This window comes from Pongo pygmaeus, chromosome 16 (assembly GCF_028885625.2).
Source record: "Pongo pygmaeus isolate AG05252 chromosome 16, NHGRI_mPonPyg2-v2.0_pri, whole genome shotgun sequence".
In the NCBI taxonomy this organism is placed as follows: Eukaryota; Metazoa; Chordata; class Mammalia; order Primates; family Hominidae; genus Pongo; species Pongo pygmaeus.
Genome location: NC_072389.2, coordinates 66,619,219 through 66,634,286, shown reverse-complemented (window position 1 = coordinate 66,634,286; position 15,068 = coordinate 66,619,219). Strand labels below are relative to the sequence as shown.

Sequence of the window (15,068 nt, the reverse complement as noted above, 5' to 3'; positions counted from 1 at the left end):
ATGTCTGGAACTGCATAGATGGCTGCAGAAAGGAGGGGCATATGTCAGGTAGATAGAAATTACAGCACTTGGCAAGCATGTTAGGATGTGGAGAACTAGGGGTAGGAGCAAAAGAGAGGAGTCAAAGTTAACTTTGAGGTTCCCAGTAATTACCTTAGAGTAGGAGAAAAGTAATGTTACCATCAGGAGAGGAGCCTGGGATTGGCAAGGAGGTAGGGGGGGATGGCTGTGGTGTTGCAAAGAGGAGTTACAAAAAAACTGAATTTAGGCTGACCTCTTCCACGAGCATAGTTTTTCTAAGCCATTTTCAGGGAACTCAGTGGTGCAAAGTAAAATAACCATTTTTAAGCAAACACTGTTGCCCTTTGTCAATGAGCAGAGTCTAAGGAAGGCTCCCATCTCTCCAAATATTTAGAAAATTGGAAAGCCTTAATTAGTAATCCGAAAGGGAGCATGACGGAAGGAAAGAAATATAAACCTAATCACTGTGCTTTTCGGGTTTCAAACGCCTCCCCAATCCAGGTAATTTACACTTTAGTCACAGTGATTGACAGTCAAGGAATGTATCTAACTCACTTTTATTTTCTCCCTTGGGGAAAGCACTTGAGTTCCCAATTGTTTTAAATTGCAGAAGCAGTAATTGTCTTAGAGAGTTAGGAGAAATGGCTTTTCCGAGCTGCGATCTTTTTCTGAAGGGAATATAGAGTCTATTTTAATTGATTCAGGTCATTATGACCATTTCTAGATGGTCTTTTCAGGGTGACTAAATATCACCTTAGTTAAAGCAGAACAGTAAGAAACTCATTAAAGGTCCAAGGGGAACAGACTTAATAAAAAATGTTAACAAGTTGCTACTGGTACCTAAAAGGAAACCAGGGATACTTTTTAAGTCACTTGCATCCCAAATAGAATTACTGGTGAAATTTAATGTGACGAGTATTTTTTAAAGTATTCTAAAATAAACATGAGGCAGCCAATGTATTCTGAGATGCTCACTGTCCCAGAGGAAGTTGTTTCTTAAACTGTACACTTTGATATATTTGTTTCCTTAGAAAAGTCAAGTGTAACAAGCTAGGTCAATTGCATCAAGAACATTACTAACAGGCTAACCAATGGTAAATGGTGTGAAGGCTGCTCTGGAAATCTGTGCTTTGATGTATGGGGAAACCCACACATCTGATTTGGGATGAAGGAGACAATTGTGCATTGTCTGTAGGCGCCAACAGACAGGCTAAAGCCAGGGATCCTTGCAGAGGCAGGATTAAGGTATCAGGACTGTTCACATCTCATTTACATCACCCCGAAGAGTGGACCACAGGTTTTGCTGATTAGTACACAGACTATGGCAAAGGGCATTGTGTATTTGAAATAAGATCAAGATCAGCAACAGTAACAGAAACTATGTGTGAAATTTGGCATATGGAGGTTCCTCTGAAGGATTAGCTAACTGGGTTTCCCCCACTTATTATTTTTTAAAGCATTTTTCCAAACCAGGAAGTTAGCAAAAGAAAAATGTCCCCCAATTCCCTCCGCCTACCCCACGCTCTGAAGCACACATATTTATGCCACCTTCTGGCCTATAATAATATTATTTATTGTCAAAATTTTGGATCCTTTTGAAAGGAAGGTGGGGCATATTTCCATAGTGTCTTCGCAGGCAAAAGAAAGTGGTAGATTGAGTATGAAGGCAGAGAAATCAGGCTACTACCATTGGAATATTTTCCATTCTTTCAATTCGTATTGTTCCTTCATCTTGGAGTTTGGGGTCAAGGTAACAATGATGCAATTATCTGCTTTCCTGGAGTTTTAGGTACCTACTAGGGGATGAATGTATTTCAATGGGAGGAGGGTGTAGAATGATGCCTATAATAATACGAATTATTAGGAGCTGTTAATTATCTGAATGTTATCCGGGCATTAGTAATGCCTCTCCAGTATATCTACCTTTTATGGATGAGACTGTACATTTAGTAGGAAAAGTACCAGTGGGAATTGACAATTAGCAGCCACGCTTGAGCTAGATGCAGCGTGGCATGTTTTATCCAGCTTAGATAGTCATCGACCAAACAGGCCAAAGTTTTCTTCAGTAGAAAATGCCCTGCCAAATGGTTTCTGGATCCTTTGCGGACAAACAGCAAAGGAGCTGAAAGCGACCTCTTTCAACCGTGCCAGAAACTGTCCATGGCGCTTCTAGATTCACAAAATCTGTTTTAGACACAGATGTCTTTAACCAAGATTGGAAACCCACTGGCCGTCCCATCCCAAAGTAAAAAGTGCCACTTCCTCCCATCCTCCGCCTTCCTTGGGATGTCAGCCCCGTTCTAATACCCTTTTAGTTTCTCCTCAGCCCTGGGCAGGGCTGGCAGGGGGCTACCTGCGATTTCCTAACGTGGACAATCGGATTTGTCTCTTCCCAAGCTGGCAGCGGATGGGGACGAGTTCTGTTCCCGAGAGAGTCTCAGAAGTAGGCACGGAATCATCTCACCGATTTTAATTTCTGTCCCTGGGCTGGGGAGAGGGGAGGATTGGGGCGCGGGAGGCTCTGCTCTCCTCCTCCCCTCTTTTCCCCACCTCCCAAAATTGGCAGCCAGTCTGTGGCTCTCGGTCTGGGGTCTGGAGGGTGGGGAATGTGGGTGTGGGGGCCGGCTGAAGAAGCTCTCGCTAGCGCTGCCTGTGGCCAGACCCGCCTCTTGTCCCCTCTCGGGCGCACACACACGTCCACCCAGACACTCCGCGCGCTCCCTCGCGCTCTCGTTCGCCCGCCCGCCGCCGCCTGCTCTCTCCCTCCTGCTCTCGCCGGTCGCCTTCTCCCTTTTTTTTTTTTTTTTTTTTTTTTTTTTTTTTTTTTTTGGTACCATAGAGTTGCTCTGAAAACAGAAGATAGAGGGAGTCTCGGAGCTCGCCATCTCCAGCGATCTCTACATTGGGAAAAAACATGGAGTCAGCTCCGGCAGCCCCCGACCCCGCCGCCAGCGAGCCAGGCAGCAGCGGCGCGGACGCGGCCGCCGGCTCCAGGGAGACCCCGCTGAACCAGGAATCCGCCCGCAAGAGCGAGCCGCCTGCCCCGGTGCGCAGACAGAGCTATTCCAGCACCAGCAGAGGTAGGAGGCTGGAGAGGGGCTGGGGAGGGGGCGGCGGGAGCCCGGGCGCGGAGCGGGGGGCGGCCGGGAGCGGGCGCCCGGGGCGCGGGGTCCGGCGGCCGCGCGCGAGCCTGCGGCGGCGCCCCGAGCCCGGAGGACCCCCCTCCCCTCCCCCCTCCGCCCCCCAGAAATGTTGCAAACTTTTGCAGCCCGTTCTCGGCTTGCGGGAGCAAAGGGGGGCGGGGGAGGCGGCGGGAAGGTTGACAGCCGGCGGGCTCACCCCCCTGGCTTTGATTTTTCTGCAAACACAGGAGGAAAGCTGCGTTGCCTCAATTAAATACGCTCCCCCAAAATACGGAGATGTGGGGAGTGGGGGCCCGGGAAAGAAACTTTTAAAGCGGCAGTGTCCTTTTAAGAAGGGGCAGAAAAATCTGTTTATGGCCACCCTCCTTCCGCTTTACCTTTTCTCCTCTTGACAGTTTCGGCCCTGGCTGCCCGAGTCGGGGGTGTGTTTTCGGTGCCTCTCAGATCTGGGCGGGGGGCGGGAGGAGTGAGCGACCTGGGAAGCCCCGGGGGTGGAGAGGGGGCGCTCCGGGTTTTGGGGGCGACGTGGACACCTCTGGAGCACGGCGGTGCGTTTGGGATTTGAAGGAAGGGCCGAAGGAAGCGGGGTGCGGGCGAGCGAGCTGTTCGCCAAGTTGTCTGGCGGGCGCGGCGAGGGGAGATGCGCAAGTTTGCAGACCGGGGGTTCGGAGCCCGGCGCCCAGGCTGGCGGGGGGGCGTGTGCGCGCCAACGCGCAGAGGGCGGCGGTCCTGTGGGGCGCTCCACGCGCATTCGGAGGGAGCGTCTACAAAAGCAAGCACCCAAACTTATTTCTGCTCTGGGAATCCTTCCCTCTCGGAGGTTCCAAGCGTTTCTGCAGGAACCTGGGGATGGTCAGTGCAAGTTGCATGCTGGTTGGATAGTGCAAGCGATGTTTTCTCCTCCCCTGGCGATTTTTACTCTTCATTTTGGTGTTTGGTCTGTGTGTGCGTGTGGTGGGGGGGATGGGGGGGACTCAGTTGCTCCCTCCTTTCCTAAAGTAAGCTGTTGAGGAAAGCTCACTCTTTCTTAAAGGTATTGGAACCTGATGTGGGTTTTTCTCGAGAGTGGGGGATTATTTATTTGAATGCGCCTGGAGTTTGCAAAGAACAGGAGGAAGCTACAGCTTTAATTACTGTTGTAAATAATGTATAAATCACGCCTGTCACTCCGGAGGAAGCGGGCTCGCGCGAGCCACCCGGAGCTGGGGACGGAGAGGATTTCTCCAGCCCCGGCTTGGGCACCGGCCCAGCGCGCCCCCTCCTCTTGCACTCGGCTTCTGGCGGCGGTTGGGGAGGGCTGGGTAGAGGCGAATGGGGGCCCCAGGAACTGCTCCCTTCCTCTCGATGTTATAGTTGGAGGTAGGAATATGGCTGATCATGTGCTGGCTGTTTTACAGTATCCCCCCCCCCCACCTTAGCCACACCCCCTGTCCAGGCGGTTTCCCATTCACGGAATTCGAGTACAGTAAAAGCCATCAGGATGACACACGCGAAAAACATTTAATTAAAGGCGATTTCCAAAGGGTGACTGCGCCGAACCGCGGTTTCAGCGGGAGGGGGGCAGCGAGGGCTGGGACAAAAGGGAAGGGGATGAGGGCTGGGGGCCCGGACCTGCCGCTAGCTCGGTGAGTTTGTGTGCCGGGAGCTTTTGGCTGCAAAGAGTATATTTAGACCCTGAGACGGTGGATTTGGAATGCGAGCGGGTTATGTAACAGGGTTAATCAGAAACACTGGAGAAAATCCCCTTCATGTGTTTCTGGGGCTTTTTTTTTTTTTTTTTTTTTGGACTGGGGGGACATAGTATTTAGGAAGCTGCACTGATTTTTGGTTTGTGCTGCCACCCTTCTCCTTCTTGACCCCCCCCCCCACCACACACACACCGTGTGTTATTAACATCTTCAGGTGTCATTCTTGCCAGAAGGTGTTCTTGCAAGCGATCAGGGTGGCAGGCTGCAGAACCGACTAGCAAATCCGTAACTTGCTGTTCTTGCAAATTATGTAACGCCGGAGCATTCAGTGCCACCAGCCCCCTTAGGCTCAGCAAAAAGGGGAGAGGGGCATAGTAGGAGTGGGATACATCTTGCACAGCTGAACTGCTGACCCATATCCCCTTCCCCCCACCCTCTGCCCCCACCCCAACTCATTCTTTGAACCAGCCCCTGTCTATCCCTCCTGGAAGATTTAATGGGAGGGGGGTGGTAAGGCCCAAACACTCAACTCACATCCTGCACGCAGGCACTAGGTTATATAACAGTCTGAATGGAAAAAGGAAGGTCAGAGATGGAGGCATCCTTTAGCTAACACAGCAGTAGTAATAGCTTCCAGAAATTATGTGCATTTGCAGACTTTAACCTCAGATGTAGCATCTGCTCCTCAGGGGTACCAATCTTTATGTGTGTGAGCTAGGGAGAAAAAGAGAGAATGTGTAAGTATGCCTGGTAGTTGGGAGTGATTTGAAAATGGGAAATGTTTGGGTTTTCAGATGATGTAATGGAGTTGGCAGAATATGCAAGTCGGCTCCCAGAGTGTAAGCAGTAAGAAAATTGGAGCTGGCATCCAGTATTAATGTTGCATAAATTACAATATCGGAAAGAAATTAACCTACACACTAGGTGATTACGCCTTTTAAATACTTGAAACATAAAGGCACACAACTAGAAAGGAAAAGCAAACATTATCACCTTATAATTAGCATTTTCAACCTCCAGGAGGGTGGAGTGAAGTTCTTGGCACTGGGTGAAATGGGAAGCTTTCTGATTTGGGAGATACTTTCCAAAGGGTAGCAGGTTTAGCTTCTAACCAGTCAGTGTTTGAAGTCCACAGAAATTGTGGTCTGGATTCTCATGACATTGCAGTGACCTCATGAGACATTACCTAGGTAGACTTGAGGCTACTGTTGAATTCCTCCCTCTTGGGAATCCAAGTGTGACTGCATTGTGTACCTTTATTGCCTGAGCTTACAAAATCAGATGTTTGACTTTATAATCTGCAAGACGACCTTCCCCTGTCCATAAAACTGCTGGGAATGTTAGCAGTTTTAATGAAACTCTTCCATTTTCTAGGTGATATTAATGATGGCTGGTGTCATTCAGTTTCATCTTTACAACACAATGAAAGAGAAAAAAGAAAGGCAGGAAGCAACATGGGAAGTAGGAATGAAGCGGAAAAAAACCACAGCGAATCTTTAATTTAACAAGGTTTTCAGGGACTTCAGGGAGCCATGAGCCTCGTGACATAACTGTTGTTAAAAACCCTTTTTCAGAATCTCATTATTATATGTGCATGCCAGAAGCTTACATATTTTACTTCACTAAAGTTATCCACACAGGGCTGTGTACCACACAGTTGGTTTGGAACACCAGTGCTGAAGGTTGAAGGTTTTTAGGGCCGACAGACCTAAGGGAAAAATCGAAACCAAAAGATGGGATTAACAGTGAAAAGCTCAGTTGGGTTGAGATCGAACCCCCTGGAAGCTCAGCTTAGATTGACTTAAAATCAGTTAACAGGGCCTGTAGTTTATGTGTAGCCCTGAGGACTTCTAGAACCACATACGTCTTTGACTTTGAAAGTGCGTGGCCTCTCTTGCCCCCTTCAGTTTTGGCTGATTCACTTTCTAGTAGGTGCTCTTACCTAGCAATTTAGCGCCCTTTCTAGAGATTGATTCTCAGATCAACTTTCCTCACATGGACCCGGCTCGCCACAGTGAACAAATGATGCCCCATAGTTTGAAAGAGCTACTGGCTGGGAGAAAATCCTTTGCCAGAGGGATAAAATAATTATTTTTTAAACTAAAGGACTTTAATTTTCTGGTAAATTGCTCATAAAAACATTTATAATAATACCCTTTAAAAATGTAATACAATAATTTTAGAAAAGGCATTTGATGATAGTTATGATAACCTTTTCTGTTGCTTCTCCCTTATTTCTTTAAAAAGAATTGAATTATTAATCTAGAATTCAAGTCCTGAGTGGCTCAAAACATCTATAGGAGACTCTTCTAATGTTAGTCACCTGCTGGAATTTTCCAATACTTACTGGCATTGTGAGGAGCCCTTGGCTTTAGAAAATGCCTCTACGTCTGAAACTGAAGTGTGGAGCCTGCATTGAAGCCCCTAACGATGAGACCCTTCAGCTTGTTTTCAAGGTAGCAGAGGTGAGGGCTGTAGCACACTCCGGGTTCCACACTAGACTCCTGAAGTGGGACACAGGGAGGTGTGAGAATGTTAATTGTAATAATTGTGCCTCCGGATAAAAATGTTCTGAGGATTTTTAGTGACAGCTGAATCACTTTTGGAAGCAAACTGCCCTCTGTCCAGAGCTAACCTTTGGAATTCGAGTGAGACAAGCCCGTGGGTTCTTTTCCTTGGACATGTCACTTCTGAATTAAGATCCAGCTTCTCCCATTTTTGTGTTTAGGAGCTTGCAGTACCATGTTGACAGGACAGATGGAGTTGGAGGTTATTAGAGGTTCATGTGGTATGGTATCTTAAGCATATGCCACGTATTCTGAGTTTACTCTTCCTTTCCCCCTTCATCTTCCCAGGCTACTTGATGAATTGAACTTCTTAGCTTACACTTCTGTGGAAGCCAAATGCATAACTACATTTCCCAGGTATCTGAGGAAAGAGCTGTAATGTGATTGCCATGTGTGCAAAAACAAATGAAAAATAAAAAAATTTATAGGAAACGCACCTCTCCTATTATGACATATCTGGCTGTTCACATTCATTGTCTCCCATGAGCCAACATACAGGGACTTTGAGGTAGATCTCATCTGCTCGCTCACAGATTCCTGTCCCATTCATCCCAGATTAGTGATAAATTGTGCAGAAACAAGGAGAGTATTTTTGAAAGGCCTTCAGGTGTTGGAGTGAGTACTCATCCAGAATTTGGAATACTTTTCTGAATATGAAGATTATCTTCCTTGCTCAAAATTTAGGAATAATACTCTCTGTCTTTCATTCTCTCTTCTATAATTTTTTAGTGTTTTTTTTTTGATATCTAATTCACACAGGATGTGTTGGTTTATAAATGAGCTGTTAAATTTTTCACCCATCTTTTTAGGCTGTATGTTAAAATAAAATTGTATCTTTTTTAAATTAATGCTTTAAAAAAACTGATAATCAGTGTTTAAGTGTTGATTAATACACAGTAAACCATGATTTTTCTCTAAGGGTGCCAGGACATTACTGATGAATTGGTTTTTCTGACTAACAGTAGATTTACCCGAAGTATTTTTTGTCCTTTACTTGTTGAATATGTTTTCTAAATGTACTAGTCCCCTTTCCTACTCTAGAAAGAACGTTGAGAATGTAATTGCATCTTTCTTTGAGGTTTGAGACTCGTATGGTGCCACAAGGTCACTGTTCTGAGTATGAATTCCAATTGTACATTACAGAACTGTAAATGGACACAGTGTCAGAGATTGGACTAAATCTATCTTGATCCCTGCTTGGAAATTGTTTTCTTTCTTTCTTTTTTTGTTAAATCCTCAATATCAGTATGTTTTGTTATTTGCCTCCCTTGTTGTCTAAGTTGCGAGTAGCAAAATAGAAATTCAATTAGTTGATTCTAGTTAATTGAGATTTTTACTTTATAGGAAAATTTCATCCAGAGCTTAGGCGCTTAGGCTCTTCTTAATTCTTTCTTTGGAGTTAAAGAGGATGTAAAGTTATTCTTTTTTTTTTGAGACAGAGTCTCTCTGTTTCTCCCAGGCTGGAGTGCAGTGGCACAATCTCAGCTCACTGCAACCTCTGCCTCCCAGGTTCAAGCAATTCTTATGCCTCAGCCCCCCAGGTAGCTGGGACTACAGGTGTGCACCACCATGCCCAGCTAATTTTTTGTGTTTTAGTAGAGACGGGGTTTCACCATGTTGCCCAGGCTGGTTTCAAACTCCTGAGCTTAGGCAATCCACCCGCCTTGGCCTCCCAAAGTGCTAGGATTACAGGTGTGAACCACCATGCCTGGCGGTAAAGTCATTCTTGAATATTCAGGAAGGATATTATATTTTCAAATAAGTTATTTACTGTATTATGATAATATAAGTTTTCTCCCATCTAATGGTAGACAGAAACTCCAGGTAGTCCTAACTCTTCCATAGATATATTGAAGGGATATCTTTGGCATGAGGCTCTTAAATCCTGAAAGTTAGGAAACTCTAGGGTTAGAAGGAATAATTCCAAGAATGTCAACAAAGAACATTTCGATTGCCCCAGAGGAAACCCTCTTTCCAAGCACAGGTTGTTTTCACTGGACGAATATGGAAAGCCTCCCTGGAACCACACCATCAGAAGCTGACTTTCTCAGGGATGTCCCATTTGACTTAATGATATAGTCTGCAGTTGTCTTGTGATTATCTTTGATATTGTAGTGTTGGAAATTCAGCTTGGGAGTCTTGATGTTCTTTTGTGACAGCCCAGTTATTATTATTTCTCTTTTGATTTTGGAGCAAAGACGTCAAGGAGATTGTCTAAAGAAATCCTTAGAAGAGAGGAATGGGGCATGATGAGGAATAAATGTACCATAGCTCACAGTTTAGTCTGGCTGGCTTTTTGCTTCAGCTCTTACATGCTAATGCTAAAAGGAATTATAGGTAACAATTCCCTTGTGTTTGTGCAAGAACAATTCTTTTTTCCTAACATATTTTTATGGCCTTAACTGACATGTCATTATTACAGACTGTCTTATCACATTACATAGTATGGCACATTAACAATGGCATGGCGCTGTGGTTTCCTGGTGATGGTTTTGTACACAGAACTGGGGCCCTGGTGGTCAGCTAGGGAGCCCTGTACAGCACCCACTGACAGCTGAGAGTACAGGTTTCACACACCCTTGTAGGTGGTAGAGGACTCCAGGCTGCCCCAGGTAGAGCTTCTATACCATAGATGTTTTCTCTGAAACTCTGTGTCAGAGGATGGAAATGAGTAGGAAATATTATGGTATAGAGGATTTATAATCTCCTAGTCTAGAATCATCTTAACAATGTTATTGGGTGTTTTAATTTTGATTATGAACTATTTTTTTAGTTTTTGTTTTGTTTTGTTTGTTTTTTTTTCCTTAAAGAGATGGGCTCAAGGGATCCTCCTGCCTCAGGCTTCTTAGTAGCTGAGACTACAGGCATGTACTACTGCACCTGGCTTGATTATGAACATCTTAAAGTTTCCTGAAACAATTAGGAAGTTTCTGCATCCATGCACAGACCATAATAGATAAACTCTTCTGGGATGCAAGGAAGGGTGCCACTTAGTATAGGATCCTCAAGCCACTGAAAGAGGCAGTGCAATGTTAAAAATACCTAGCTTACTTCGGGGGAGGGTTTGGCTGAATACTGATGAAGTTTATGAAATATGAATGTAGTGAAGTTGCTGTACGTAAGTGGTAGGCGTGTGTGAAAGAAGTAAGAAATAAAATTGTGTATAAATGACACTCTGAAACTTGATGGGATTGTACACGTGATAAGAATGGTGATGTTTGGGTCTGTGCTTAATGGGGGAAAGTCAACGGGCTTAAAATCTATGTCAAACTAGCCACGAGAATAAAAATTATAGAATATAAAATCGTCTGACTTTTTTTAATAAGCAAAGAATGCTACCAAGAATAAACAGGCAAGAATAGAGGTGAAATAGAATGAGGGGGAAATGAGGGACCATCGTTTGAATCTACTATGAAGTATGGTAATCACTGTTTAAAGAATTCCAGACTACTAACTACTGTGCAGTTAGGTAGGGAATTAGTTATAGCCAAACAAAAGCCATAAATTTGAATTTTAGGTTGTACGGAAGAAATCCTCTTGATCCCAAAACATAAATGCATGTACTGAGAAGCCGAGCTGCACATGGTGTAATTTTTTCTGTCTTATCCTGATTAATTGACAGCCAATTGTATGCTTCTTTCCTGAAGGTGACTTTACAATCTCTAGACCCAGACATTTCTCTCTGAAGTGGAGTGAAGGAAGGAGAACCACAAGCTAAAGTGTGTTTCGCTGGGTGAAGTATTTTGGGGGAAAGATAAGAAGGATGAAATAGGGGAATGGACTAGTGCCTGCAGAGATTAACAATGCCTGTTTGGGGCTGGGGAGTGGGGGCTGTGGATGAAGGCAGGGAGCCTCTAGAGGGAGAAGAGACTTCTGTGCAAAGGCAAATGACATTAGCATTGACTCTGAAATGGCTGGGAATGTGACTTTCTAATTTTAAATTATCTTTAACAAGGGCAATGAAAAGAGGAAAAGTTGACACTTTGAGAAGTTATGACGAACTTGTCGAGAATGCCAATTGACAAAGGCAGGTAAGGGAATACTTGGAAAAACAGCAAGAATAGGTCTGAAGGGCACGGTGAGCTGCTTTCCTAGGGTGTAAAGGGAATTGGCAGGCGTGTTTATTGACTCTTCTAATTAATTTTAAAGAAACCTGAGGAAATGGACAAAGACAGAGAAAAGGCAACCAGATGTGATTCCGCCCTTCCAGAAGCAAAGAGGCTTATCTCATCCCATATGATCGATGCCAGTCATGGGGAGGAGTGGCTGTGTGGAAATTAAGGGATTTTCAACATCCAATCACAGAGGACACACATGTATATTTAGCAAGTCTAAAACCTCTTAAATAAACTGCATTGCTTTTCATTTTCACTTTCCAGTTATAAAACCAGTGGATGATGAAAAGGCCATGTGACAATACAGCATGTATTCTCAGGAACGTTTGTGTGACAGGGATATTATATCTGAAAGGACAGGGCAACTGGGAGGGTGAACTGCTCATAACTCTCAATTGTCCAGGTAATGAAGCATTGGGAAAGCAAAGGCAAATGAAATAACCTGATCATCAAAAAATGATTCCTCTTTTAGTGCTCTTATTAGTTGACTGATGATGACAAGTGTGAAATTGCCAGAGTTGTATTTTACCATTTCTGGCACTCATCACGCGCTTTGGATGAGCACGTGTGTGCAGAAAGTGGGAACCCAGGCAATTTCTATAGACCAGGCTGTTAACCTGGAAGCTGTAAAATTTCACAGTGTGAAGGATGACAGTCAAGGATTGGTGAGGTTCCCTAGCATTATTGAGGACTCACAGGGAATCAGAAGAAGAACTGAAGCTACACTGAAAGGGCTCTTGAACCCTCTAAAGCTGGCTTTTTAGTCTTGAACTTGGGGTTATATGTTAAATATGTGATACTCACTCATGATGCTACCACTTGGTCGTATTTTATTAGACTAAAGTGTGTTAAAGCCAGAAAGGGCTTTATGAATCAGTGAGCCTAGCCCACCCTATTTGAACTGATGCTGACAAAGGTAATGTGTTCGAGATCACATTCCTAGTAAGCAGCAAGGCTGTGACTAGAACCCAAGTCTTGTACTTTCTTACCTCATGTTCCTGTCACTTGTGTGCTGTGCCAGGATCCTCCAAAGTTCGAATAATGAGTATTTTTTTTTTTTTTTTTTTTTTTTGAGATGGAGTCTTGCTCTGTCGCCCAGGCTGGAGTGCAGTGGTGTGATGTCTGCTCACTACAAGCTCCGCCTCCTGGGTTCACGCCATTCTTCTGCCTCAGCCTCCCGAATAGCTGGAACAATAGGCGCCAGCCACCGCGCCCAGCTAATTTTTTTGTATTTTTAGTAGAGACGGGGTTTCACCGTGTTCGCCAGGATGGTCTCGATCTCCTGACCTCAGATCCTCCCGCATCGGCTTCCCAAAGTGCTGGGATTACAGGCATGAGCCACCGCGCCCAGCCTAATGAGGCTATTAAGATGTGTGCAAGTTGATCTATCATTAGGCAGTAGATATGTACAAAATTAAGCATGGGTTATTTTGGCTATGCATTATTAGTGGAACATTGTCAGTAATTGTTATTTTTTAACCCCACTGGGCATTTTTTATTATTAATTAAAAATCCACCAGTGAGCTTGTGGCTATGTCAGTAAAGCCATTCTAAAACATAGTGAAAATAGTGTCCAAGTCTCATGCTCTGATTTAATAGAAAGTAAAACTATTTTTACTTGATAAGAAATACTTTTCTAGTACGACAAGACTTTTAATAGCTACGTAGTATTCCATTCACAGACTTGATCCTGAGCATCTCTAGCAAGGCACAGTAAATAGAAAGTAAAACTATTTTTACTTTCTATTAATAGGTATGGAGTTGAGCATCTCATGCTTAGTGCTCACCAGAGCTAGACACAGCCAGGGGGCCCACAGCAAAGATGTGTGTTTCCGCAGCAAGCTTGTTTTCTCAAAGCAGAGGATTTGAGGCTGTGCCTTGCTGGAGATGCTCAGGATCAAGTCTGTGAATGGAATACTACGTAGCTATTAAAAGTCTTGTTGTACTAGAAAAGTATTTCTTATCAAGAAAAAATGTTTATCAGCCATTGCTAAGTGAAAAGTAACAGCTTTCATAGCAGTGTGCACGGAATGCCATCTTTTTTGTAAAAGGAAATTTGTGTGTGTGTGTGTGTGTGTGTGTGTGTATAAGTTATATTAGTAAATTAACTTGGACCCACGAATACCAAAATGATGAAATGATAAAGTGGTCATCTGTGGATGCTGGGATTATCTGTGAGTTTCTTTTTCTTTGTGCTTTTCTGTATTTTTTGAAGTTCTTGCATTATGTATATGTTACTTTTCTAATTAGAAAAAATAAATCATTTTTCTTCTTCCACAAAAGTCTGTGTGTTGTGAAACTCGGGATCCTTTGAAGGAACTAATTCTGAACTTAGTATGTTACACAGAACATCTCAGTGTTTCAGGATGGGTCAAGTTTACCGGGCCAAAGAGAAATACCATTTGACAGGCACATTTAGCCAGTAAAACGAGGGTCATTCAGCTTGAATATTACAGGTCCTAACACCGGAACTGCTTGCCTCTCAGGGCGATATCTTTGAGACATTAATACCATGATCCACAATGAGAAAAACATTACAATGTGAACTAGTACACACACACGCACACACATACACACACAAACTTTTCATGTAAAATATTTACCCTTCACTTGTGATGCATGATTATGTTTGCTGTATTATTTAAAATACAGGTTACGAGCCACCACACTGGTTTCATGATCTATTTATGAGCCGCTCCTCACTATTTGAAAACCTTGTCCTGGGCGTGAAGTAGAAGCAGCTTTTCTGGGGGACCATGGCCCGGCAGTGGGGGAGGAAGGAAGTGTTTCCGCAGTAACTGATGTTAAGCTCCAGGTGTTACTCATTATGACTTCAGGGAGGAGGTGGGGGAGGGAAAATAATGTAAATACTTATTATTTATAATCATAAAGTATCTTTATGCCACTTTTAGCACATGCTCATTAATATGCTAGTACATTTAGAGGCGCATCTGCCTAGACTGGCTTAGAATATAAATTCTGGGATCCCTCTTTTGCTTGGAGCTGACATCAGTGTTTAAGAGCCCAAGGGTGGCATTCTTTCATTCAACATATATTTACTGAGTACTTTCTATGTGCTAGGGCCTGGGGATAAAGCAGCAAACAAGAGAGATGAGCTCCCTGCCTTTCTGGATCTTATGTTTGAGTGGTGGCATTTCTCTAAGAAGCTCACTGAAATACCTGGGTCACCTCGGACCAGGCATTTATGGTGGTTGTCTTCTAAATGTGTTTCAAACTTGGCCTTTTCATCTCTCTACCTTGTACGTGCCTTCACCTTTCCCCTCCTCCTCTGCCTCACCTAGTCCCCATCTCTCTCTTTGCGCATTGAAATCCTACCATCATTTTCACTCCAGATAAGATCCACCTTCTCCCTCTTGAAGCTCCCAGACTCCTGTTTGTTACAGCAGTCAGTCATATGGGCCTTGCTCATTTAGTGAACATGTAACCTCTTCCTCTGCCAGGCCTCTTTTATGCTGTCTGCTAGTTATTTTCCGGGTATGAGCCTAGTCTTAAGGAGATCAAGACCACAGTTTA

At 44.2% G+C, this 15,068-nt stretch overlaps 1 protein-coding gene and 1 long non-coding RNA gene across 2 annotated transcripts in view; one reads left to right on the top strand and one right to left on the bottom strand.

Annotated features, from left to right (window-relative positions):
* Positions 1 to 2,850: 2,850 nt before the first annotated feature.
* Positions 2,851 to 15,068, top strand: part of RORA (RAR related orphan receptor A) — a 735,085-nt gene continuing 722,867 nt past the window's right edge. Inside the window, exon 1 of the mRNA XM_054451117.2 lies at positions 2,851 to 3,101. Within this exon, the coding sequence (XP_054307092.1) occupies positions 2,936 to 3,101 (166 nt within the window). The 5' untranslated portion in view covers positions 2,851 to 2,935. The remainder of the gene's footprint in view (positions 3,102 to 15,068) is intronic.
* Positions 6,308 to 14,276, bottom strand: LOC129014110 (uncharacterized). Its single transcript, XR_008494128.1, has 3 exons — positions 14,138 to 14,276; positions 7,200 to 7,356; positions 6,308 to 6,560 (listed from the first exon to the last, which is right to left on the bottom strand). It is a non-coding gene; the product is annotated as an uncharacterized LOC129014110 (long non-coding RNA).